The sequence below is a fragment of the Vulpes lagopus genome, chromosome 12 (assembly GCF_018345385.1).
Source record: "Vulpes lagopus strain Blue_001 chromosome 12, ASM1834538v1, whole genome shotgun sequence".
Classification (NCBI taxonomy): Eukaryota; Metazoa; Chordata; class Mammalia; order Carnivora; family Canidae; genus Vulpes; species Vulpes lagopus.
The window spans coordinates 82,526,153-82,550,765 of record NC_054835.1 but is presented as its reverse complement, the minus strand read 5'-3'; the positions used below and the strand labels follow the sequence as shown (position 1 = coordinate 82,550,765).

The following is a 24,613-nucleotide window of genomic DNA, read 5'->3' as shown; positions in this document are numbered from 1 at the left end:
TGGTCTTTCACACTACAGTGAAACACAAATTGTTGTTTCTTTGGAGGCAAGAAAGAATTTACCATGGAAACCCTGAGAAGTTTCTCACTGAGCAAGAGAACTTCACTTTGGGAGTCATTCAATCTTTTTTTCTAAATTTTCTTTTCTCTCCATTTCTACTGACTTTCAGAATCTTTGGAGAAAACCCATTAAGTACAGTAACCAGAAAGACTTAGTACATCTTCAGATTTCTCTGACTTTTCCTTATTCAATATGAGCAGTGACAAATGATTCTCTCCATATTTTTAAGAAATATTTCTGCTCACAAGTGACTGGAAGTCAGCGAAAAGCAAGTCCTCTACAAGTAAGCCACATGCTGACAGCCAAAGTAGAGAGAGAGAAATATGAGAGAAATTCAAAATAAAGCATCATTCACAGGCAGTTAAAATTCTTTGGTGAGTGTCCTCATTTTCCTTTCCAAACTTGTTTTCTTGATAATGTACGCACATTGCTCCACAGTAAGGAGGTCCTGGAATTTGCAGTAATGAGCCTTATCCCCACTTAGGTTTGTGTCTCAAGGAGAGAGGAAGAAACCCAGTAATTGAATAAGAAACAATATATAAAAGGGAACACTGGATACATATCCGCCTTGCTTATGACCATGTCTTACCTAACATGGAGACAATAAGAGCATCAAAAATGATAACATCACATTTGCTCAGCTTTTTAAAGCTTGCAAAGCTTTTCATATTCATCAGCTCATTTAAACTGCATATACTCTTTTGCAATAAGGACAGGTATCCCATTCCAGTTTAATGGTGAGGATACTGAGACTCAAGGAGATCAAGGGATGAGCCAAAGACTGTGCCTAGTAAAAGAGAGAGAGTAGATAGGCCTTCTCACGTCCTGTCCTTTTCAGCAAACAATTCTGCCTAATATTACCTTCCCAACCTATGACTCCCATAGGTCACCTTGGTGAAAGATGTTGATACTTAGCTGGGCCAAGAAATCCTAGGTGAAATTTTATGGGACCAGGGTTATTATGGGACTTGCTTAATAAAATTTATTTTTACTCATTTATTTATACACCTCACTTTAAATAAAAAATGGGTTGACAGCAAGTACTCTCCAAAGTGTTAGGGTCTGTTCTAAAAGGTCCTTGAATAAATATTTTTTTTTTCATTATAAAATTCAATCTGAAGGGGAAAGGAAAACAACCAGAAACTAAGAGTGTAAGAAAATAACTTAAAGTTTGAATGCTTCAATTTTAAACCCAAATAACCATAAAACTGTTCAATACTTATTTGCTTAGAAACCAGTTCTGGCATGAGGCGGCACACTCACTTTTAAGTGTTACCACAGTAGATGAAAAAGCAAAAGCAATCAGCAGGCATGAAAGTCTGTTCAAGTATGAAGGAAGTCATTATTAAAAGTGGATTTTAGTTCTTCTAATAGTGAAGTTCAATTGAAACTAGAATTTTTCCTTGTTTGAAGCTGGACCTAAATTATATACCACTACCTCAAGTATTATAAAGTGCTTCTTTATGACACTAAAATGTACTTTACTAAAATGGCTGATGTCTGATTTGAGTGCAACATAAGCAAAAAACATTTAACCACTAAAGCAAAATATAAATCCAATTAAGGAGCATAAGGAGCACCTACAGTACTGGCCACATTTCTCAATCCTATTTGCCTGCCTAGAAATGGCCAGCTCTCAGGGCACTTAGTAAGAACATAGTTTTTAGGCAAAGGGGGCAGATGTAGTGCAGCAAGAGAACATATCCAACACCTGGATCCTTTACTGGACACATTTTGAATCATGGGTTGCCTTTACCCACGATTTTTTTGTTATTTTAATGTGTCTAAATATTAGTTTTTCAGTAAGGCATAGTATCTAAGATCTTTTCAGAACCACCCTGTACCTCTTCCCACCTTGCCCTAGCATCTTCATCACGATTATGGTTTACAAATACACATTATGGAAATACACGTTTCTCAACTGATACATGAATTAATGATCAGGTTGGCTATATGGCAACAAAGCCAAAATACTATCTTGTTAGAAAGTGAGACAAATGCTCAGTTATCAGTGGTCCTCAAATATAAACTTTGGCAGAGGATGGGTAACTATCCCAAGGGCTGATAGAGTAATGGAGCCTCTAACTTAAAGCCTTATGAGAGGAGGGCATTCATTTTCTGTAAATATCTACTCTGGTCTCTGCTAAATAGGACCAAAGAATGAATGAAAGTAGTAGACTAATAGTGACTAGAATAGATATTACAGCAATAAACCCAATTTATGAGAATTACATTGTTACAGTAACTTCAGATATCAAGGTATAATTTCTCTTTCCTGGATAACCACATATATATCATATATAATAAGTATTTATTAACACTTATGTTTATTCTTTAATGGTGCCAAATAGAAATAAAATCATATCAGGGAAATTTTCCCATTACTCCAGTCAAGAACCATTTGATAAATTCAACCCTTTAAAATGATCCAGAGAAGAAATCTGGCCTCTATCTATAGGTAGAAGGAAGCATCACCTCAGGTCAAGAACTTCACCTATAGGAACAGAAACCCTTAAAAAGCCCCTAATTTGGATTGCATTGTTGAAACGGAGATGAGGGATCTAGAAAACTAGCAACACAGAATAGAGGGAAGTTGAAGTTCCCTCTGCCTAAAACATGTTCTTTCCCCTTTACCCTGAAGAAGCAAAAGCTGTTACAACTTTCATGATAGAAGTACGTCTTGCCAAACTCAGCTTTTATAACATACTGAAAACTCCTTTCATGACCCAAGCTGTTTTTTGTCAATGGACAGATGTTATTTTTAACCAGAAGCTTTTTTCTTTATTAACAAATCGGGGTAAATATTACATTTGTGTGGCTGGAAGGGCACAGACCGCGTTGACAGCTGGGGAAACGAAATTAATTTATGTTATTGAGTTCTTTTTATTCACTCATAACTAGAAATAAAGTCATAGAATTTTTAACAGTGCTAGCTGTCTCAAGAATCTTCATGAGGCTCCTCTACACTTGTGAGCTTTTTCACAGACTAATTATGCCTGAGGAGGATGCCTCTAGCATTCTCCATAATGAAAATAAGTACCAGATGATCTCTGTCCGGAACCAATGGCCTATACTCACATTCACAAAATAATTACAGGCAGAAACAGAGCATAATACCAGAAGAAGAGCCAAGCCTTCCTAAACCACTCGATCTTTTCAGAAAGGATATGCACCCTCCTCCTTCCTGATATATCACAGCTATTTCTAGAATAAACTCAGCATGCACCAATCCTTTACTCCCAGCTCTCAAAACAGCAGTGAATCAAATAAGCCATTATTCATATTTAGCGGCTTTGGAAATTATGGCTAAACTGCAGCTTCCACTATAGATGCGTGAGGACCACAAACCCACCAGAAACAACCACATTACATACAGTAAATAGCAGCTAGCCACTGGACTGTGGGACAAGACAGAATTGAACTAGCAGGACTTCCATCTCAATCCCTCTAATAGTGAGATTTTCTATGGTTTTGATAAGTATGCACAAACTGCTTCTTTCAGGCAAATCATCATTTATAACATAAAATACATATGAACTTACAGTGATACGAAAGGAGCAAACATTCTCATTTTCAGGGGACTAGAATTTACTGACTAAATATTGGTCTTAAATGTGAAAATCAAAATCAGAAAAAAACAAACTGATCAGGGGCTTTTATTTTTCTTCATGGGAAAACTCTAAAGTATTTTGTTTTAATCCATTCTAAGTAGCTCCTCAGATTCTCCCTAAAGCCTAGCTTCAGAGTCAGAAATCTGCAGTTCTATTTCTAGTGCTGATTATGAATCCTCCTTTCGCCACCATCTCTCACCTGTGAAATAGGAGTAATAATACTCATCCCCTACATCACTCAGAAGTATGGAGGAGTGGCACCTCTGGGGACAGATAAAAGATGATGGCAAGCAAAATGTCTGCAAGATGCTGGGAAAAATCAGCACATCCTACCAAGTCATCAAATGGCAAAGAACGGTTTGCCTTCACATGGGTGGCAAGAAGGGACCCTAAGCAGATAACGTCCACCCCGCTGGCACTACGCCAGGTGCAGGCACAAAGCTCAAGTACATTTAGCCCATAACAGGGTAATCAGAGAAACCTGTGGACACTACACACGGGGAGCTGCTGGATCCGTGCTTCATAAGAGGTGCATGGCAGTAATACTGCTTGTTATAAATCGCGACAATAACAATACTAAATATCAGAGCATAACTTTCCTCCACCTTCTAAAAGAAAAATGACCGTTGCCAAATGTCCACAAAAACAAACTTCCCAAGTCTCCCTGCGGTACAACAGGGTAGTGCGTGAAAGCACACTGCTGAGTACAGAGGCAGTCCTCCACGTGGACCACCACGTTCCTTGTGGGATTTCCTTGATTGGATTTCGCAGGATGCAGCCATTGTAAATGGCCCCACATCACTCATACACACAAAGGCTAATGAGGCTCCCTGCTCAGTGATTATAGCATGCACTGGCCCGGAGGACAGCAAATGGATAAAACTGTTTCCCGGAAAAATGTTACATGCTTGGGTATATTGTCCAGATTATTGCCCTGAAGTAGTTTTATGACATTATTGAATTACATTTCCTTGAATTGCCAGGCTCCTTTTGCTAATTCAAATGATGTTGTGTTTTACCCTCTAGGCTAGTAATGCTCTCCTGTACAGAAGAAAAGAATGAGCCAGACAGGAGCAGATGATAAGAGGGATACGCAAACAGTCATGATCTGCTACTCAATGAACTCATGTTATTGTTAAATAAAAAGCCCTTTAAAATATTTTTTACTTGTAGCTTCGAGAGAAAAAGTGTAAGAAAAATGAAAATGCAAGAGCAATTTAGCACTTCTTGGCATGCTTTTTTCTTTCAAGCCCCAGCAAAATTAGTCCAAAGAGACATAAACAAAGCCATAGGGGTACAAGAGCTGGACCTCAGCCATGATCTGAGTCAGCTAGCAGTTCGCCAGGTGATTGCTCAGATAGAACTGCAAAGCTCTGCTGGAATGTTTTCAAGTGAACAACTAACTTATAGAAAACACAAATCATGACAATCCCATTAATTGAATAATCCATGAGCATTTCCTTTCCTCTGCCATTTGTCCAGTGACTAGTGACTAGTATCATTCTTATTTTAAGTGTCTAAGAAATATAAAAATAAGGAGAAAATATCCATATGATGAAAAAATAGCCTGTAATTTATGAATCAGGAGGCCATAATAATGATGTTCTGATTTTCCTTAACTTGGCTCAAAGCAAACCTGGGTCCCTGTGTCTCTCTGTCAGTTTATTATGCCAAGACCATCTGAGATCACTGAGGAGGACTCACAGCCCTTCCTGCTCACCTGAGAAACCTGAAAGAGAGAGAAGTTACCTGTCCTTGCACTGGGCCCACAAAAAGCATCCCCCCAAAAAAGTTCCTAGTCACATGATAATTTTATGACGTCAACCTTAAGATTACTAACTTCTCTTTAAACTCTTCTTCAGCACAAGTTGAAGTCAAGTGCTAACTTCTGTTCACTGACAGCACTCTGAAAGTCTAGCTTCTAACTCTGGAGCTCAGGTGCAAGGCCAATAAACTGGATGCCTCCAGACGTGCCATGCAGTGCAGGGAGGATGTGATTGTAATAACCATAATATGGGTTAAAAGAATTTATGTGATACAATATATAACAGTAAAAGAGTGCAAATTTAAGTTTGCAGCTTAATGGTATTTTTATGTGTGTGTGTATACATATGCACATAGTCACATATATACATTTGTGTATGAAAATACATGTGTGTACCTATTACCAATTTTCTGATAAAACATAGAGCAAATGAAAGGAACTCAGTCCTCTGAAATATTTACCATATGTAAGACCTTGGACAAGTTCCTTAAATTCTCAGACTCAGTTTCTTCATCTATAAAATCCATACACCTATAGTTTAGACTTTAAAAATATTATGAGAGGGACATTTGGCTGGCTCAGTCAGAGAGGCGTGCAACTCTTGATCTCAGGGTTGTGAGCTAAAGCCCCACATTGAGTCTAGAGATTACTTAAAATAAATAAACTTTAAAAAACACATATTATTGTGAGAATTAACTAAGTATTCTTAGTTATACTAAGAATAAACTAGCACATGACCCAATTAATTATTATAATTAATATACCAGTGCCAAGTGATCTGATAGCATAAAAATACGCTAAATCATTATTTAGATTAAACCTTTCCAATATGATGTATCCTCATTCTATTGGTTATCTAGCCACGACTTCCCTATAAGCACATTGTAGACCCTGGCAGGTCAGGGAGCAGCTTACCTTGTGGGCACAGGGACCTCAGTCAGGGCACCCAGCATGACTGCCTGCTGGAGCCGAACAAAGGCAATGAAAGGAGTATCCAAGAAGTCAACCTCCCCAACAAGCACGTTGGAGGCTTCTGCATCACGTGGCAGTTTTTTCATGAACTTATTCTTCAGCTGCATGGGAAGAACCCAGAAAACACAACTTATTTCCAGAGAAGGAAACAAGAGACACTGCATATATCACTCAAGGAAATTCCTTTATATGAGTCAATACACAACAGGCTCTAGCTAGCCATTTTTCTATTATGTTTAATCATTCTATCATAATAAACATTACTCTGTACTTTGAATTCAAAAATATTGAGGATACAGTCACATGACTTACATATAAAACAATGTTTATGTATAAAACAATTCATTTATTTATTCACTCACTCAATAAACATACGTTGAGAGTCTACTATGAGCCAGGAATTGACCTAACTAACCCCTAGGGACACAGGGATAGATCAACAAATTATATTCCTTGGGTCATTTTTCACCAAGGGAGAAATAAAATATGATTTAAAGTAGTGAGAAGTGCTAAGAAGGAAAAATAAAACAGGTTAGAGGGTATTATTTTAGATAGGGTGGTCAGGGAAAGCCTCTGAAGAAGTACATCTTACATTGGATAGGGGGACAAGCCATGCAAAGATCTTCTCAAAGAACATTCTAGGCAAAGGGAACAGCAAGTGCAAAGGCTCTGAGGCAAAAAAAAAAAAAAGAGAGAGAGAGAGAGAGTGAGGTATAATAAGAAGGTAAGTGTAGTGGGAGCTAAAGGAGAAAAGAAGAGGGCAGCCCGGGTGGCTCAGCGAGTTTAGTGCCCCCTCCAGCCCAGGGCATGATCCAGGAGAGCTGGGATCGAGTCCCACATCAGGCTCCCTGCATGGAGCCTGCTTCTCCCTCTGCCTGTATCTCTGCCTCTCTCTCTCTCTCTCTGTGTGTCTCTATGAATAAATAAATAAAATGTTTTAAAAAAAAAGAAAAGAAGAGGAAATAGCAAAAGAAGTTACGTAGGTAGTGGGGGGGGGGGCAGGTGGTAAGAGCCTTGCAAGCCATGGTAAGGAGTTTGGGATGTTTTAGGTGGGACTTGCCTACTAAAAATCCAGGTGGAAAGGTGTAGTAGGAAGACACATTTAGAAGATATTACCACGTAAACAGAATTTAAGACCATGAGACAGATGACATCTTGAATGTAGAAAAGAGGGATAAGAATTAAATCCAGGGCCATTTTATCTTTATAGGAATGGGAGGAGATCTAGGCAGAGGACATCCTCAAAGAGCAGCCAGTGAGGTTGGAGGAAAAGCAAGATATGCCAACAATCAGGTGAAGAAAGGGCTCAATGATGAAAGTATATTAGCTGAGTCATAGGCTGCTGAAAGTTCAAATAAGATGAGAAACAAGAATGAATCAATGAATTTGTCAAGATGAAGGTGCTGGGTGATCTTGACAAGAGCAGTTACAGTAGACACCACAGTGCCCAGTGAAGAATGGGAAGTGAAGAAGTGGAGACAGGTAGCAGAGATAATTATTTTCAGAAATGTTGCTACCAAGAAAAGGCAAGGAATAGGAATACAGGTAAAGGAAAACATAAAATAGAGAATTTCTTTTAAATGGCAAGTGTGCTAACACTTTGGAATATTAATGAGACATATTACTGTTGTAGAAGACACAGGGGACAGACACAAAAACAGCTCAAGCAACCCTGAACTATGGAAAGGATAACTGAAAAGTGAGCTGATGAAGGAAAGGGGAAGGGAATATGGGAATTTGAGAGGAGTAAAGGTATAAAGGTATTGGTTTTCTTGGGGAGTAAAAGTTGCTTCTTACAGTTATTTGGAAAGCTTATCTTGTAGGTGTTCTTCGTCCCTCTCCTTGCCTTCTCCAATTCCCACTTAGAAGAGTGCCTATTCAAGCACTCTTCAGTGAGTAGGAAACACCTCCCACAGCCCAAAGAAAACATTCAATGATTGTGGATGTTGGAGATGAGAATTCTGCAGGACCATATGAAAGGCACAGACCTCTGATATATTCTTAATATTAATATAAATGCCCTTCCCCTTAGGTCAAAAGTTACCAGTGAATTCAGTACTTTTTGCCATGTATTACTGCTGGGATGGGAAGTTGCAGACATGACTCAATTTTCTCCATTAATTTTTTTTAAAAAAAGTTATAGAGGTTATAGTAACAATTTCTACTTACAGAGTTTTCTTTCTCTTTTCTTTTTGTTTTTCAGTAAGCTCTATATCCAATGTGGGGCTTGAACTCATGACCCTGAGATCAAGACTCACATGATTTACATTCTGAGCCACCTAGGTGCCCCCATTTACAGAGTTTTTAATTGGGGGAAATAAAGTGACATGAGACGTGAGCCCTAAAACTCCATCACTTTCACTAGCATTTTTGTAGAATTTTTTTTCTTTAATTTAGTACTTCATATAAGAAGAAAACTGCAAGGCAAAAAGCAAGTACATCAGGGTTAATAATTTAGTGGAAACAAACAAAAAAAAAGCAAAGGCAAGATATTTAGATGTTTTAGGAACATGACCACTTCTAAGCAGTAAGGAATTTTCCAAAGTTTATACCATTAGTCCTCCAAGAAATGTTAATATTTAAAAAAAAATCTGTTTGATTCTATAAATAGTGAAAGAGCAGCCATGGGAAGGGTCTAGAAACATCAAATTGCCAAAACTATTATTATCACCTAAGGAAGTTGCAGTAATAAACTGTTTTCTATTAACACAGAGTACAGTATGGCTAAGTGGTACAAATGCCTAATAAAATATCACTGCTACAATCATCTTCCTCAGGTTCTTTCTGGAGAGTTCTCATTACCAACAGCTCTATAATAATCTGATTTTATTTTCCATTCTGTTCAGCAGACTCTTTGCTCTATCAAGTTAGGCAGGTAATTATTTTTACTTCTTTTCCCTGCCTTATTTTTTCCTTCTCTGTACTTATCATAGTCAAACATGCCATGTTTTACTTATCATCATTATTATCTGACTCCCCATAGAATATAGGTCCCATGAAGGTAGAAATATCCATCTATTTTCTTCAGTATTGTATCTCTAATGCCATGAAGAGTGCCCGAAGAGAAAGGTTGAATAAACATCTATTGAATGAATGAGTGAGTGAATGAATGAATGAATGAATGGTGGTTATTATTTCTGCTCTTCCCAATAAGCTGGTCAAACTCCTCTCTTAAAGGTTCTGGACATAATCACTGACCAGGCCATCTAAATGGACAAAAGGCCTAGATATGGCCAATCTTAGTAAATTCCTATGCTGATAAGAGTGATTAGTCCAAGGGATGGATGTGTGACTCAGGCAGGAATCAAATCCTTTTGAGAAACTAATATTTACCAATATTTGGGTTGTATAACAATCAACACTTTCCCTTTACCTGAGGTTGTTCCCCTCCATGTTGAAAGGGCCTGTCATGGGACTGTCCACACTAGGATTGAATGAGGTCAGCACCCAAAAGGTAACAGACAAAAGCAGGAGAGAAAAATGGATGAAAAGAGAGATTGCTGAGTCCCAGGTTCCAAGTCCTGAGGCCCTGCAGCTTCTCCATTCTGTGAACTCATCAAGAATTCTTACTTCTTATGTAGCCAGAAAATTCCATGTTGGGTTTAAATCAATTTCTGTCTACTGAAGAGTCCAGACCCTTTGCAAAAATGTATTAGTCAAATAAATTGAGGAATACTAAGTTAAATAAGATTAAATATTTTTTCAAAGATTTTATTTATTTATTCATAAGAGACACAGAGAAGGCAGAGACATAGGCAGAGGGAGAAGCCAGCTCCCTGCAGGGAGCCCGATGTGGGACTCGATCTGGGATCACACTCTGAGCCGAAGGCAGATGCTCAACCACTAAGGCACCCAGGCATCCCAGATTAAATGTTTCTGTAGTACAGAAACTCTCAGAGCCTTGACTATGCCTAGATGCCTAGAAATGCTTTATCTCTGATTAGGAGATAAATAAGGCACGTTATGATATGAAAACAGATTTTAAAATGTTATTTTGAACAAATTTTCTCACTTTCCATTTAAAATCCACCCTCAACTCCATTTAATTCCCTTCAAAATTTATGGATGCCTATAACGTTCAAGGCCTGGTGGTGGGCACTGCAGAGAACAGACAGACTCAACTCTAAGAAAAAATTATAAACATTAAGCAAAAAGGTGAAGAATAATCAGAATTAAAAGAACAATAACAGATAATGAAAGCAAGAATGGACTAAGGTTTTCAAATCAGGTTGAAAATTACCCAATACACTCATCTGGATTGAATTCTAAAGATAAAGTTTGACATTTCTTTCCTATAGATCACTAGTCACTTCTCTAAGGGATATACAGCCTGGATTTTATGCAAGGTCAACTAAGAATGAATACAAATTCCTTTAGCCAACCTTGATCTCAAAGAAATAGATTTCAAATGGCTGCCATGTGTAGCTACAACTGGAACATCAACAACTCTGTGAATCCAGATGTGTGCATTTCAGATTCCTTTCATACTAGCTGTATTTCTTTCTTCCAAAGAGCTTGCTATAATTGCTCAGAAGGCTATGGCTTGCCCTCTGCCATATAGGCTCATTTTTATAATTTCTTAAACTTTCTGAGTGGTGTTCTAACAACTTAGTGATCACAGTATTAGCATGCCAAGAATCTAGAGATCATGACTGGATAGAGCAGAACAAGTGGACTGATTATGCAAGAGATAGGTTACAAACAATGATAGCTCTGTGAGATGATAGAAAAGTTACTCACACAAGTGATATGCATCATCTATAGCTAATTGAAAAGTCAATCTTCTACTCAGGTCCTACATTCTCCTGCCATCTTCTATGAAGGGAGATTTCAGGTTTTGTATATGCACCCACTACTAACTACTAACCAGTGTTAACTGCCTGGGATGACTGTATGATTAATATTGTGCCCTCTACTATCCTTATTTTCACCCTCAGACCAACAGCATTACCTGGTAAGTAGGTCCAGACTATCATAATATTCGTCAGCCACTTAGTCATTTAAACACTACTTCTTTTTGTCTGCCTTTATTGGCGCATGTTAAAATAAGTGCATCTGCTATGATATGAAGTGTCATTTTTTTAAATAATTTTTTATTTATTTATGATAGTCACACAGAGAGAGAGAGAGAGAGAGAGAGAGAGGCAGAGACACAGGCAGAGGGAGAAGCAGACTCCATGCACCGGGAGCCCGATGTGGGAATCGATCCGGGTCTCCAGGATCGCGCCCTGGGCCAAAGGCAGGCGCTAAACCGCTGCGCCACCCAGGGATCCCTGAAGTGTCATTTTTAACCAGGAGTACTCCTAGTTGTCATTTGAATCTGATCTGTTAGAATGGAACTTATGGGCTGTTCAAAGTCCTTACTATAAGTGATGTTTTAAAAATCATATAAACTTGAGGATATTTTCTCTTTATACAGTTTACACCTAGTGCTACCCAATTCCATACATTCTCTTCTCCTCTCAATGAGGATAATTTTAATCTTCCAAACTGTGCTTATTTTCAATTCACCCTGCTTAATGATTCATGTGTACTTGCTAACATCCACCTGCTTTCCTGGGCAAAGAGTTTATTCCTGGCTTTCTTACTGGGGTTCCTTCCTAGCTTTCTTTTTTTCTTCTTAGCTTATTTTCTCTTCTTCTTGCTGATTTCCTCCCTTCCAATCTCTTTGAAAATTGCTAGCTCTTATTCCTTCCCAAATCCACTTGCTAAGCTCAAAATCATTAGATCATTCCTGGATCATGTCCTTGCACTGCAAAGAAATGTGTTAAAGTAGGATCACCATACCTATCAGTTTCTTTATGATAGTCCCAGTTTACCCCACTGTCCTGATATTAATATTACTTTCTTTCATTCTCAAAAGTGTCTTGTGCTAAACAAAAATTATATGGTCACCCTATATTTTAATTTCACTGAGGTTGACTCTTGAGCAATGCCGAAGATATGGCTCTGGAGAATATATCCATGCTGTAGAACCTTGAAGATTCAAGGAACTCAAAAGTAAGTATGAGGGAATGCCTAGGTCAAACAATATCTTAGTAAATTATTTATGCTACTTGAGTATAAATCTATTCATTTACCATATGCAAACACTATTAACTATTAGACTAGGAAAAAAGTGCTCTCACTCACCAGAGTGGGGATTCTGCCTCTGGCCACTCCCTTTCTCTACATCTTGGAGGAAAAACAGCCAATTTGATGAAGTAGAGTTTGACAAATTCATTGGTACTTTATTTTTTAAGATCTTATTTATTTATTCATGAGAGACATAGAGAGGGAGAGAGGCAGAGACACAGGCAGAGGGAGAAGCAGGCTCCATGCAGGGAGCCTGATGCAGGACTCGATCCTGGGACTCCAGGATCCCACCCTGGGCTGAAGGCGGTGCTAAACCGCTGAGCCACCAAGGCTGCCCAAGTACTTTTTTTTTTAATGGGAAGGTTACAGTGCCTCGAAGACAAGAAGCAAGTGTTTTCTCTTATAAGCAAGACAAGTGAATGGATTTAAAGAGAGAGAGCGACTCTACATCTTCATCCATGTGGCTGGTTAGGCAAGGAGACTCAGAATCTATTTCATAGGCTCAACTACATTTCTCTATCATAACACATGTCTCTTAAGTCTATGAATCCCAGGATTTAGAGTCTGTGTGGGTGGTTGTAGGCCTGGAGCTGTGTATTTAGCGAACTAAAAATGTCCAACCTAAAAAATGTTTCTAAGAGACTTCACTTTCAGCTATGGTAAACTAGCTTGCACCACATCAACCCTTCCAGCAAGAAAAACTGAAGAATTTGCAATCTGCTTAAAGGCATCAGAAAGTTACAGTGGCATTAAAAACTTGAGGTACCGATACCCCTGAAAAAGGAAACTCGGAGGTGAGGCTTAAATTCAGCTCTGATTTCCTTTTAAAGGCATTTAATGATTCTTAAATAGCTGCAGAGCTCAGAAATTGAGGAGAGCTTTCAGTAGTTTCAAAGTAATGGACAAGCATGCCATGCATTTAGTTGGGGCCGCTAAAGGACAAGACCCAGGCTTAAGGGCAAACTAGTAATTGACTAATCCACAAAGAAACTGAAACCCAGCTTCCAATCAGTTCACTCTACACTGAATATTAAGGTGACCTGCCCCACACCTAAAGCCCATCCCAAAGCAAAAGAAACAAACTGAAAGATAACATCATCCTGAGTATCAAATCATCTCTACAATGTACATATTATATCTGACATTCAATCAGAATTACTAGGCATACTAGTAGATAAAATCAAATGACTGGGACCCAAGGGATTAAAAAAAAAAATTAGAAACAAAGGAGAGCTACATATTGTAAGTATCAGACACACTCTGAAATAACTTAGTATTTTTAAAATATTGATTACAACCTGGAGAATTTCAGAATTATTTTTAAAAACAAAGTAGATTTCTTCAATATTAAAACATGCATTGTTGACTTACTAAAGTCAGTATTATTCATAGTATGAAAATATGACGTATCAAAATTTGTAAAATATAGTTAAACAGTGCATTGGGTAAAATATAGGGCCATAAATGCAAATATTGCAAAAGAAAAAAAGCCAAGGTTTGATGATCTAAATATATTATCTCAGGAAGTGAGAATAAGACAAAAAATGAAACACAAGGTATAAAGAAGAAAATAATAAAAATAAGAGAAGAAATCATGACAAAGAAAATCTACTATGCTAGACATGTTCTATTTCATAATCTGAGTAACAATTATACACATGTGCTCACAATATGAAAAATCATTAAGTAATTTATGATTTATATATGTCTGTATATATAAATCACACACACATATTTTACTTTAATAAAATAATTATACAATGAGTTTCTTAATAAATAAACTATTATTTCATTGCAACTCTGGCTTACATGTAGTTCTCCCTTGGCACAAAATACTTAAAGGGAATCAAGGACAGTTAAAAACTAAAACCAGGGACACCTGGGTGGCTCAGTGGTTGAGCATCTGTCTTTGGCCCAGAGCGTAATCCCGGGTCCTGGAATCGAGTCCCACATCAGGCTCCCTGTAGGGAGCCTGCTTCTCCCTCTGCCTGTGTCTCTGCCTCTCTCTCTCTGTCTCTCATGAATAAATTAATAAATAAAATATTTTAAAAAAACTAAAACCATATTCCACAGCCCTAACTGATAAAGGCTTTTGTAAAGATTGGAAGAGATAGGCAGTAAAATACCTAGCAATATAAAAAACAAAAATATGGGGCTTACCCCTTCTCCATTCTTTTTGGTTCTCCAACATGAAAAGTAAACCTCCCTTTTGTCTTCACTCTTCCTATCTTGTACATCAGGGAGACTACCTGACTGTGTTATGTGTGAGGTGATATACACCTGCCTTTATCTTCCATTAGTATATATGCCATTAATAACCCACTACTCAATGTGAATATAATATAACTTAAACAAGTATACTGTCCTCAGGTTAAAATTAGCTTCCAACAGTGTTGGCATGAATAAGCAGATCAAGAAAAGTAGCCTTGTGAAAATGAATCCCTGGAATAATTTCTGAAATATATTTGACCTACTGAGAGCTACGTGTATTAATTACTTGGAGCAGACTTCTAGTCTCAAACTCCAGGAATCCTGGAGTAATGGCTGGGAACTAGGGTACTGCCTACAGTTGGCTTTATGGTTAATTGAAGACTGTCCCTATGTCCCATCCTCCTCCCCATTTTCCAGCAGTCCTCTCATGCCACATACAGAGAAGAAGCGAGCTGATCTCAAATTGTCAAATTAAAGTCAATCACTCATACGGGGAATATAAAAAATAGTGAAAGGGATTATAGGGGAAAGGAGAGAAAACGAGTGAGAAAAATCAGAGAGGGAGACAAACATGAGAGACTCCTAACTCTGGGAAACGAACAAGGGGTAGTGGAATGGGAGGTGGGTGGGGGGCTGGGGAGACTGGGTGACAGGCACTGGACAGGATGAACATTTGGTATAACTGGGTGTTATACCAAATGTTGGCAAATCGAACTCCAATAAAAAAAAAATATATACGAAAAAAAAAAAAGGTCAATCAACCTGCACCAGCTTGTCCCCCAGGTATGGGGAAAATAGTTATTCTCACCAAAAGCTCTATGCTGGCCTTTGTAACTGAGGGTTCCCAGTGTAAAAGCAGGCCTACTCTTGTGTTCCTTCCTAGTACAAGGAGCTTGTTTTGCTTCTTTGCTCTTTACAACTACCCAGGTGAGGCAGAAGGCTCTACCTAATTCACCAGGGTTGTACTTTGGGGTTTGCAGCCAAAGCCTTGGCCAGTAATAAAAGGATTCTTGGCCTTTGCTTCTCTGTGTCCACACTTCCCTTGATGATCTTCTAAAGAGAGTATTGCACTGAGGACAAGTGTTTGGTGTTTCTGAACAGCAACGGCCTGGACAAACATCATCTCTCAAACATATCCCAGCACTCCACTGCTAAATCTCATTTCTTTCTTGTCAATTGTGTGGTTGCCCAACTAGGAAATGGAAGAAGGAGGAAAAAGATAAGAATCACTGTTTCATAAGCTTAACCAGGTATTGCTTTTTTATTTCAAGACCACATAAGAAAAATCATCTTAAAACTTTTCCATTCCATGAAGATATCCTTTACTCATCCCTTAAGCTAATTTGTGGGACTTTTTTGGTGTAATAGAGCTACTGGAATAATTTCTACACACATTGTTTTGTTTTGTTTTTTAATGGAAGCTCTGATTGCCTTTTAGGTTATCTTCAAGCTGTGATTGAGAAGAATATTTCCAAAGGCTAAAGTTAAAAACTATTGCCCCAACGTCTAAGAGGCCTGAACAAAAGAAAAAGGAGCAATTGTTTGATCACTTACAGAATCCAGAATCTAGGCACTTTTAATGTTACTAGAACTGAACATTTATGATATTATCAAGATATCCAGAGTGTATAACATACATACACAAGAAAGAGTACAAAGTTATTAACTAAGACAAGGTGCCAAAGGCTCTGTGGCTACATGTTTTTACTTTGTGAACACTCTTGCCCTTTCATTTATTCCATTTTTTAAAATACAAAATGAAAACAGTCCCTTTAGGGTGAAAATCTGATTTTCTAATTTTTCCTTCCAAATACAGACATCTTACCACCATTAATGCAAATGATTCTGCAAAGCAGCACATTCACAAATGGCTATTAAACTAAATATAACATTAAGTACAATCCATTAGTTCTGATTTCCTAAATAGGATGAAATTTCAAGTACTGACCTAGTTTAAAAATTAACTTGTCAAAATCTCTAGTCACATTTTCATATGTCTTACATCATTAAAAAATCATACTGTCAATATGCTTATAGATATTTAGTCTTTAAAATACTTCCATATTTACTACCTTACTTGAATTCTTACGTCATGCTTACAAGAAATATATTATTAAACCATTTTCCAGGTAAAAGAAACTAAAGTTCAAGACACTGAAGGACTTCATGAAATTCCTACAGCTAAATGCCCAAGCTAGGGCATGAATTCTAACTTTTAAGGCTCTGTCCACTTCACTATACTATGTCCACTTGACTATGAACCCTCTATATTTCTAATATATATTTTTGCTACCTAAAACTGAGAAGATGGTGCTCTGAAATTTCTAAGCCTCTTACACAGAACATTAAAGTCAAGCACCTAAGATAGTTTAGGCTCTATATAGATAATCTTTAAAAAATTTAATTGACCACATTTTAAAGCACTTAACAGGATTTAATTACATAAAAATAAAATGGGTCAGAGAGAGAGAAGGAAGGTAGAAAATCCAAATAGAACAGCACCTTAAAATGTATTTAAGTAAATCAAGAATCTGTAAACTCCAGGTGCTAGTTGGGTTAGATAATGTTTTTAGAAGTTATTTTTCCTCCTTTTTTATTGTGTCATGAATTTCACTGTACATATAAGCAGGTCACCTGCTCCATGCATTAAGGTAGGAAACTTGAAATACTCATTAATCTATCTGGTGGGAAATGCCCTTTGCATGGATGCCTGCCCTCCCTACCCTGTCCCTTAGATGTTAAATACAACTTATGCCTCCAAACTCTACCGAAGAATTACAAGGAGAGTAAGCCTGACCTCGATGCCCCCAACTTTCCCTGACATTGTTCTACTGCAGGCCCTAGCCTGTGATTACACTTATCACAATGCATGCACTGATGGACTTGGCTGTGAGTTTTATTAGAAAAGCACCTTTGAAAATGGTTCTGGGCACCTGGGTGGATTAGTCCATTAAACATCCATCTTTTGGTTTTGCTCAGGTCTATGATCTCATGGGTTGTGGGATCAAGCCCTGCATGTGGCTCTATACTCAGTGGGGAGTCTGTTTGTGGGAGTCTCTCCCTATGTCTCTTGCCTCCCCCGCTCTCTCTGTCCAATAAATGAATAAATCTTTTTAAAAAATAAAAAAATAAATAAATAAAGGGCTCTAAAGTACCCTAGAGGGGTGTCTGGGAGGCTCAGTCAGTTAAGCATCTGCCTTTAGCGCAGGTCATGATCCCAGGGTCCTGGGATCTAGCCCTGTATCCAGCTCCCTACTCAGTGAGGAGTCTGCTTCTCCCTCTCCCTCTGCCCCCCAACCCTTCCTTTTGAGCACATGCTCTTTCTCGCTCTCTAATAAATAAAATACTTTTAAAGTAAATAAAATAGCCAATAAAAAGGAAGCATGTATTATTCCACTTTGTTCCCCTGGTGCCTCATAAGGTCATGGCCTTGCAGTGTTTACTAAATGTCTGTTAAATGCCAGAATCTATGTGATCACACCTCGGTTGTAGTGTCCTTATACTCCACACAAATACAGGTGAGGCCACTGAAGGCCCAGAAAAGGTGCTTCATTTGGTGGTAACAAACGTAAAGTCTCTGGTGAGAAACAAAGAGATTTTACTGGTTCTAAAACTTAGGAAAATAGGTCAATGAAAAAAATAACTTTTATATTGGGTTGCTTAGTAGCCACCATTCATTGTTTTCTTAAAAAAAAGAAAAATCCCTACTAAAGTGCCTTAAACACTGAGGTGGACACTTGACGGGATGAGCACTGGGTGTTTTTCTGTATGTTGGTAAATTGAACACCAATAAAAATCAATTTTAAAAATAAATAAATAAATAAATAAATAAATAAATAAAGTGCCTTAAAGTCCTACTCTTCTCTGGGATTTATCAGGAAAATTTTAAAAGGAAGTCCTCCTGCTTTTGGAGAATAGCTGCATGTTGAATTACCTCTTAATTTACAATTTCAAACCTCCATTTAATAAAACCGCATTCGAAAGCACCATCACCAAGAGACACAATGGCCTTCAATAATGATTTTTATATTACTAAGAGTAATACTAATGGTTACTAACATTTTTTCCAAGATTTTTTGTTTTTTTATTCATGAGAGACAGAGAGAGAGAGAGAGAGAGAGGCAGAGACACAGGCAGAGGGAGAAACAGACTCCCTGTGAGGAGCTCGATGCAAGACTAAGTCCCAGGACCCTGGAATCACGATCTGAGCCAAAGGCAGATGCTCTACCACTGAGCCACCCAGGTGTCCCTACTAACATTTTTTAATCAATGGTTCAGGCCAGATATCAGACCAGGAAATTTGCATGAGTTATCTTATTAAATTCTCACCACATTTGTATCAGCAAGTTACTGTGGTAACTTGCTGATACAGCAATGAGACTTAGAGAGATTATACAACCTAAGGCCATGAAACTAGAAAAGGCAGAGCAAGGATTCAAACCGAAGCCTGTCTATCCCGAGTCCGAGCTTCACCGTGCTAAGCTCAGAGATTGTTCTTCAGCTGTTTTAAATCCAGGTTAAGAGAAGGAATAAGCTTTGGGGCTGGAGCTGTAAGCAAACCTCAGTCCTTCCTCCTCCTAGTTGTGGACCAATGAGCAAATGACTTCATTTCTTTAAGCTGAGTTTCCTCATCTATAAAATGGGGACAATTAATGACCACTATCATAGAATTAAGAGGAATAGATGAATGATGTTTGAACACATTTAAGCACAGTGCTAAGCAAGTAACAGACCCCTCACAAAATGTGTTAAATGGAGGAATCTATTAGGCTCTGAACCAAGAGAATATCAGTGGGGACAGATGAACATCATATTGAAAAGAGATTTGAGAAACATTAAAAGGCAGAACATACAGGACTTGTTGAATGCCTGGAAACAGGGAGTGAAAGAGAAGGAAGCGTCTAGAAGGAAGAATCTAGAACACAACATTAGGACTATATTTTTCCAAATGTCCAACTCTCCCAAACATCAAAAACAAATGTTTCACCAATACTAAGATTCAACACTAAAAATGTGGCTGAGCAATAAAAAATACCTGCACGCTAAAGTTTGATTTTATTTTAACCTCAGCAACAGAATGATAACAATCATTATTTTTTTAGAGGTTTAATATCACCCTAGAATATATGGGAAAGAGTTTACTGGCACAATAAAATTTTTCTCTCCCAAAGGAATAAAGAAAAAGATTGGCACCATATTTAATTTTAGATACAAAAAAATAATAATTTCAGATACAATTTTCTGAATTTTAGGAAGAAATCTCTTCCCCAGTTTCTATTGTAGACTTAAGTACATATATCCAACCAGTATAGTACTTTTGTAGGCAAGTTAATTCTACCAAGTTTACAGATGCATGACTTTTAACTAAAGAGGGCTGCAGAGATACATTCCCCATGGTAAGGCTAAAAGATCAATAAATGGGAGGCTGACATGAACGTGGGTGGATCAGTGCAGCTATACAGTAAAACAAACATAATTCCTCACAATAACAGGGCCATTTTATCTGCATTCCTTCAATATGACACACTTGTCCTTGAATGACCATGTTTTCAGCAAGAAGAAGAAAAAAACCTTAAATGCTTTACTTCTCTCACCCTACCTATTAATATCTAAAAAGCAGTATCTGTGTTTAGTCTTCCCTCTCCTACTCCAAAAAGAAAGATCCTAAACATAGGGTTTCTTTTGTTCCTTCTGCCCCACAATCTCCAGCTGCCATTGGGAGAGAGGGGCTGCAGAGGGAACAATCAAATGAAGACAAAACAAAAATTAGCATCACAGGGTTAATGACTTCAAGAGAAAATTATAGTTTAAGGGGAACTATTTCATGTGTATTCTCCTCTGCTCACATCTCAGACAGGCAGCTAATAGAAAACACAGACTGCTCTTTTTTTTTTTTTTTAATGACCAATCTAGGTTAGAGCCTCCACCTGTGCTAATTCGTGGCCTTCCTGCCTTAGCAGGTAACCGGTCCAATGACAAGAACTGCCCCTTTGATCAAGCCTAGTCCCTACCTGCCCTGGGGCACAAGTTCTCTTCTTGTGTTGTTGGGTCTGGCTGTGCCTAACTTTGCTCCTCTCTGAGCCTCATTTATTTATTGATTTTTAAAGATTTTATTTAGGGATCCCTGGGTGGCTCAGCGGTTTAGCGCCTGCCTTCAGCCCAAGACATGATCCTGGAGACCTAAGATCGAGTCCTGCATCGGGCTCCCTGCATGGAGCCTGCTTCTCCCTCTGCCTCTCTCTCGTGAAAAAATAAAAAAAAATCTTAAAAAAAAAATAAAGATTTTATTTATTCATTAGAGACAGAGAGAGAGGGGGAGAGAGAGAGAGAGAGAGAGAGAGGCAGAGGGAGAAGCAGGCTCCATGCAGGGAGCCCGATGCAGGACTCGATCTTAGGTCTCCAGGATCATGTCTTGGGCTGAAGGCAGGCGCTAAACCGCTGAGCCACCCAGGGATCCCTCAGACTGCTCTTTTAAAAACAAAAAGTGCAAGGCAAGGAAAGTGGGATGGTGTGATCATCACAGGTAATGTACTCAACGAAGTTAATGGCTCAACAAACACTGATGCAGTGTACTTTTCTTGGACAGAAGCTGAGAAAATGTTGCCCCCCACCCCCACCATGCGCTCCACCCCAGAGCAGACCTGGAGTTGGCCAGGCTCTGCTCTTCACACCCTGGGGACCTCGGAGCTGGTGCCTCAGGCTTCAACCTTCTACTTCTCTGTCTTCAACCTCACCTCTGCAGTTCCTTTCACTCAGAACAAGAAGGAAGACGCAGGACTCTTGTCAAAGCACAGAGCAGTGGTTCTAACTTGGGATCCCCAGTGGGAATCCAGGAGGTCCATGGGCACTTTGAAATTATATGCAAGTTTTTGTGCTTACACATTTATTGTGCATTTCTCTGGTGAAAGTAACTATGATTTCATCACAAACTAAATGGATTGTTGACATGGAAAAAACATAAAAACCATTGCATTACACAGTCTTTAAACTGAAAAAGTATGTAACAAAGGCCAAAATTGCTACTCTTTGAGGTTTAGGCCTCTGTATACAGAGTTCATACTGAAAGCTTTCTGTGGTCCAAGGAATGGGAAATTTGTACTAGGAAAAGAGATACACAGAATGCCACAATGAAAAGAGCATCCCTCTATGCTAGATGCTTGTCACTGGCAAGAACATGCTCCCTAGATGATTCTTGCAGAATCTGAGAACTAAAAGGGATCCAGAAGGCCCAGGTCTGGCTCTCCGGAGACCCATAGAATCTAAATATTCATTCAAGGTCACACTCCTAGAAGCAACAAGGACACAATAGATGCCCTCTCCTGAGCGCTCTACTTCTGTTCCCCTACACCACCAAGACAGAAAATAATTAAAATAATCACCCACTAAAATACTGTATTTGAAAAGCTAGGGAGTGAAAGTTGTTAAATATAGAAGTACTTTCTGCTTAGCACATCAAATGTAGTGACAAAAACCAGCCTGCAAAACTAACAAGTAGACATACTCTTAAGACCTGAGGGGGTGCTTTAATATCTGACTACTTGGGAGTCTAATAAGAAACTGTCAATAAAATGTCCATCCCAGAGAGACAACAGAGGTGAAGCATACCATCTATTGACTTCCAAATGACTGCTAGCAGTTCTCTGAGAATTTAATACTGTCAGCTGGGAAAGATTTAAACCAGGTCCTTCCAGGGCTGAGATGTACAAGGGACCATATGGCCCCAGCAGAACACTTTAAACAGGCAGCTGTATAGCTATAATTAAATCTGTAGTAGTCATGCTATTATTTATTTAGCAGATTTTTTTTTAATGTACCCTCCACTGAGGTCTCTGAGAACATGCACCAAATTAGAACAATAGAAAATATGGAAGAAGTGGATAAAGAGAATTGAGGGAAATAAAATTCTTTTTTTTTTTTTTTATGGGAAATAAAATTCTGACACAAGAGCAGACAACAGTTATTCAAGAGTTTCCTTGAGAAGTTCTTCACTTGCACCTGGTGGGTTCTGACAGGGCACCAGGAAGTTATGACCACGTTAGCTGACATGAATATTGAGCCTGAAGGTTCATTTATCCCTTGCTCCCTAGTTCCAGGGCTAGGTTCCACCTCTTTTTTGAATTTTGAATTTCTGAATCCCCATGTGCCATTCATTTGACATTTATCAAATCATAAAATCTTAAAAGAACTCAAAGACTCTCTAGTCCAATTTCCCACCCGATGACTTATAGTCCTAACATATAGTCATTTTCTTCTTGTTGAACACTATAGGAAAAGCATTCAGTTCAAACACTACCCAAATGTTACAGTGGGCCACTCACCAGCCCCTGGCAAAATTCATACTACCTTCTCTTCACAAAGACATCTACCTCCCTACCTAATTTACAGATTTATCTCACAGTCTGTCATCAGAACTAAAAGGCAGAGACTGCATCCTATTCATTTTTGCAGTCCTGAACCCCAATACAGTGTTCTGTGAAAAGGAGGACTTGATAAAAGCTTCATAAATAAATTAGTGGTAAACTCCTATTACCTATCTAATTCATCTATATATTAAAATAAAAATTGCCTCCATGAAACATGCACCTACTATTATATTTTACGTCCATGGCAACTACCTCCTTTCACCATAAAGCAAACTTCATGACCCTCCTACCCCTCAAGTCTTCTCATCCCCAAGAGTTTTGGAAAAGTTACTTCAATTATTCTCATGAAGTTACTGCCTAGGCATCTCACCATCCTAGTTACCATAACCACATCCCCTCAATTGTTTTTGAGTAATGGTCACCTTTGAAAAATGTAATTCTGATGAAACTCATAAACTTTCTATCCAAATAAAGCAGGATTTTTCGTATGTTTTTATTCACTTCATGTTTTGAATTTGCATGATTTACCTTTGCTCTTGTTAAATTCCTTGTGGTTTCAGCCTCAAGACCATTCTCCTCTTGATTCTAGGATTTGAAATGTAGATAGCTAATCTTGTTGATTTTGTGTCCTCTGAGACTCTGATAAGCATACATTGGGTCTTAATCCAATTTGCTAATAAATCTGCTCAATGGAGCACTACAAGCTTAAAAAATGCCAAGGCATTTCATATTTACATTGGTTATTAATCCACATACTTATAGTTTTTCTCCGGCTAAAACCCTTATGATGATCACACAGCTCTCCGCTCATCCAAGTGCTTATAACATTATCACAAACTCTACGAATGCTTACTACAATCAGGTGGCCTGCTCAGAAGTGTGGTCAAAAATTTATCTAAATTCTTCTATTTAACGTACATAGCAATGATTTAGATCACAGGCTAGCAAACTTTTTCTTTGAAAGGTCAAATAGTAGTATTTTTAGGCTTTGCAAGTAGCATACAGTCTCTGTCACAAATTCTACTTTTAAACAACACTTTAAAACTGTTAACTGTTCTTAGCTTAACCATTTTGGGCCACTGGCAGTCTGTGACTCATGATCCATTGTTTGCCAGACATCATCTCTGCAATTCTGAAGTGAATAGCCTATTGGTGAAGACAAGCATCTGACCAAAAACTAAAACAAGCAATTATTCGATGACAGTTGTAGTAGGTATCATGGTGGAAAAGCACAATGTGCAACAAGACCCTACAACCACAGTCTCTAACCTAGATTGGAAAGTCACCAGAAACTTCTCTGAAGAGGTGACATTTACAGGGGAATGAGTGAACACCAGTTGCCTGGGCAGGAAGAGCATTTCAGTCAGAGGAAACAACACATGCAAAGGCCCCAAGGCACAGACAGACTGGCACCTTCACGGACCTAAAAGAACTTTCGTATGGTTGGAGTACAGCCAATGAGGGAGAGAACCTTGAAAAATGACTTTGAAGAGAAGAATTAAGCAGGACAGTGCAGGGCTTTAAAAGCTATGCTCGGGATCCTGGGTTCTTCAGAA

The 24,613-nt window shown here is 38.4% G+C and overlaps 1 protein-coding gene across 6 annotated transcripts in view; it reads right to left on the bottom strand.

The window, feature by feature from the left end:
* SLC4A4 (solute carrier family 4 member 4) overlaps positions 1 to 24,613 on the bottom strand; it is a 343,107-nt gene that overhangs the window by 112,376 nt on the left and 206,118 nt on the right. For all 6 annotated transcript variants that reach the window (XM_041724407.1, XM_041724406.1, XM_041724405.1 and 3 more), the window contains one exon: positions 6,352 to 6,509. In XM_041724407.1, the coding sequence (XP_041580341.1) occupies positions 6,352 to 6,509 (158 nt within the window). The remainder of the gene's footprint in view (positions 1 to 6,351; positions 6,510 to 24,613) is intronic.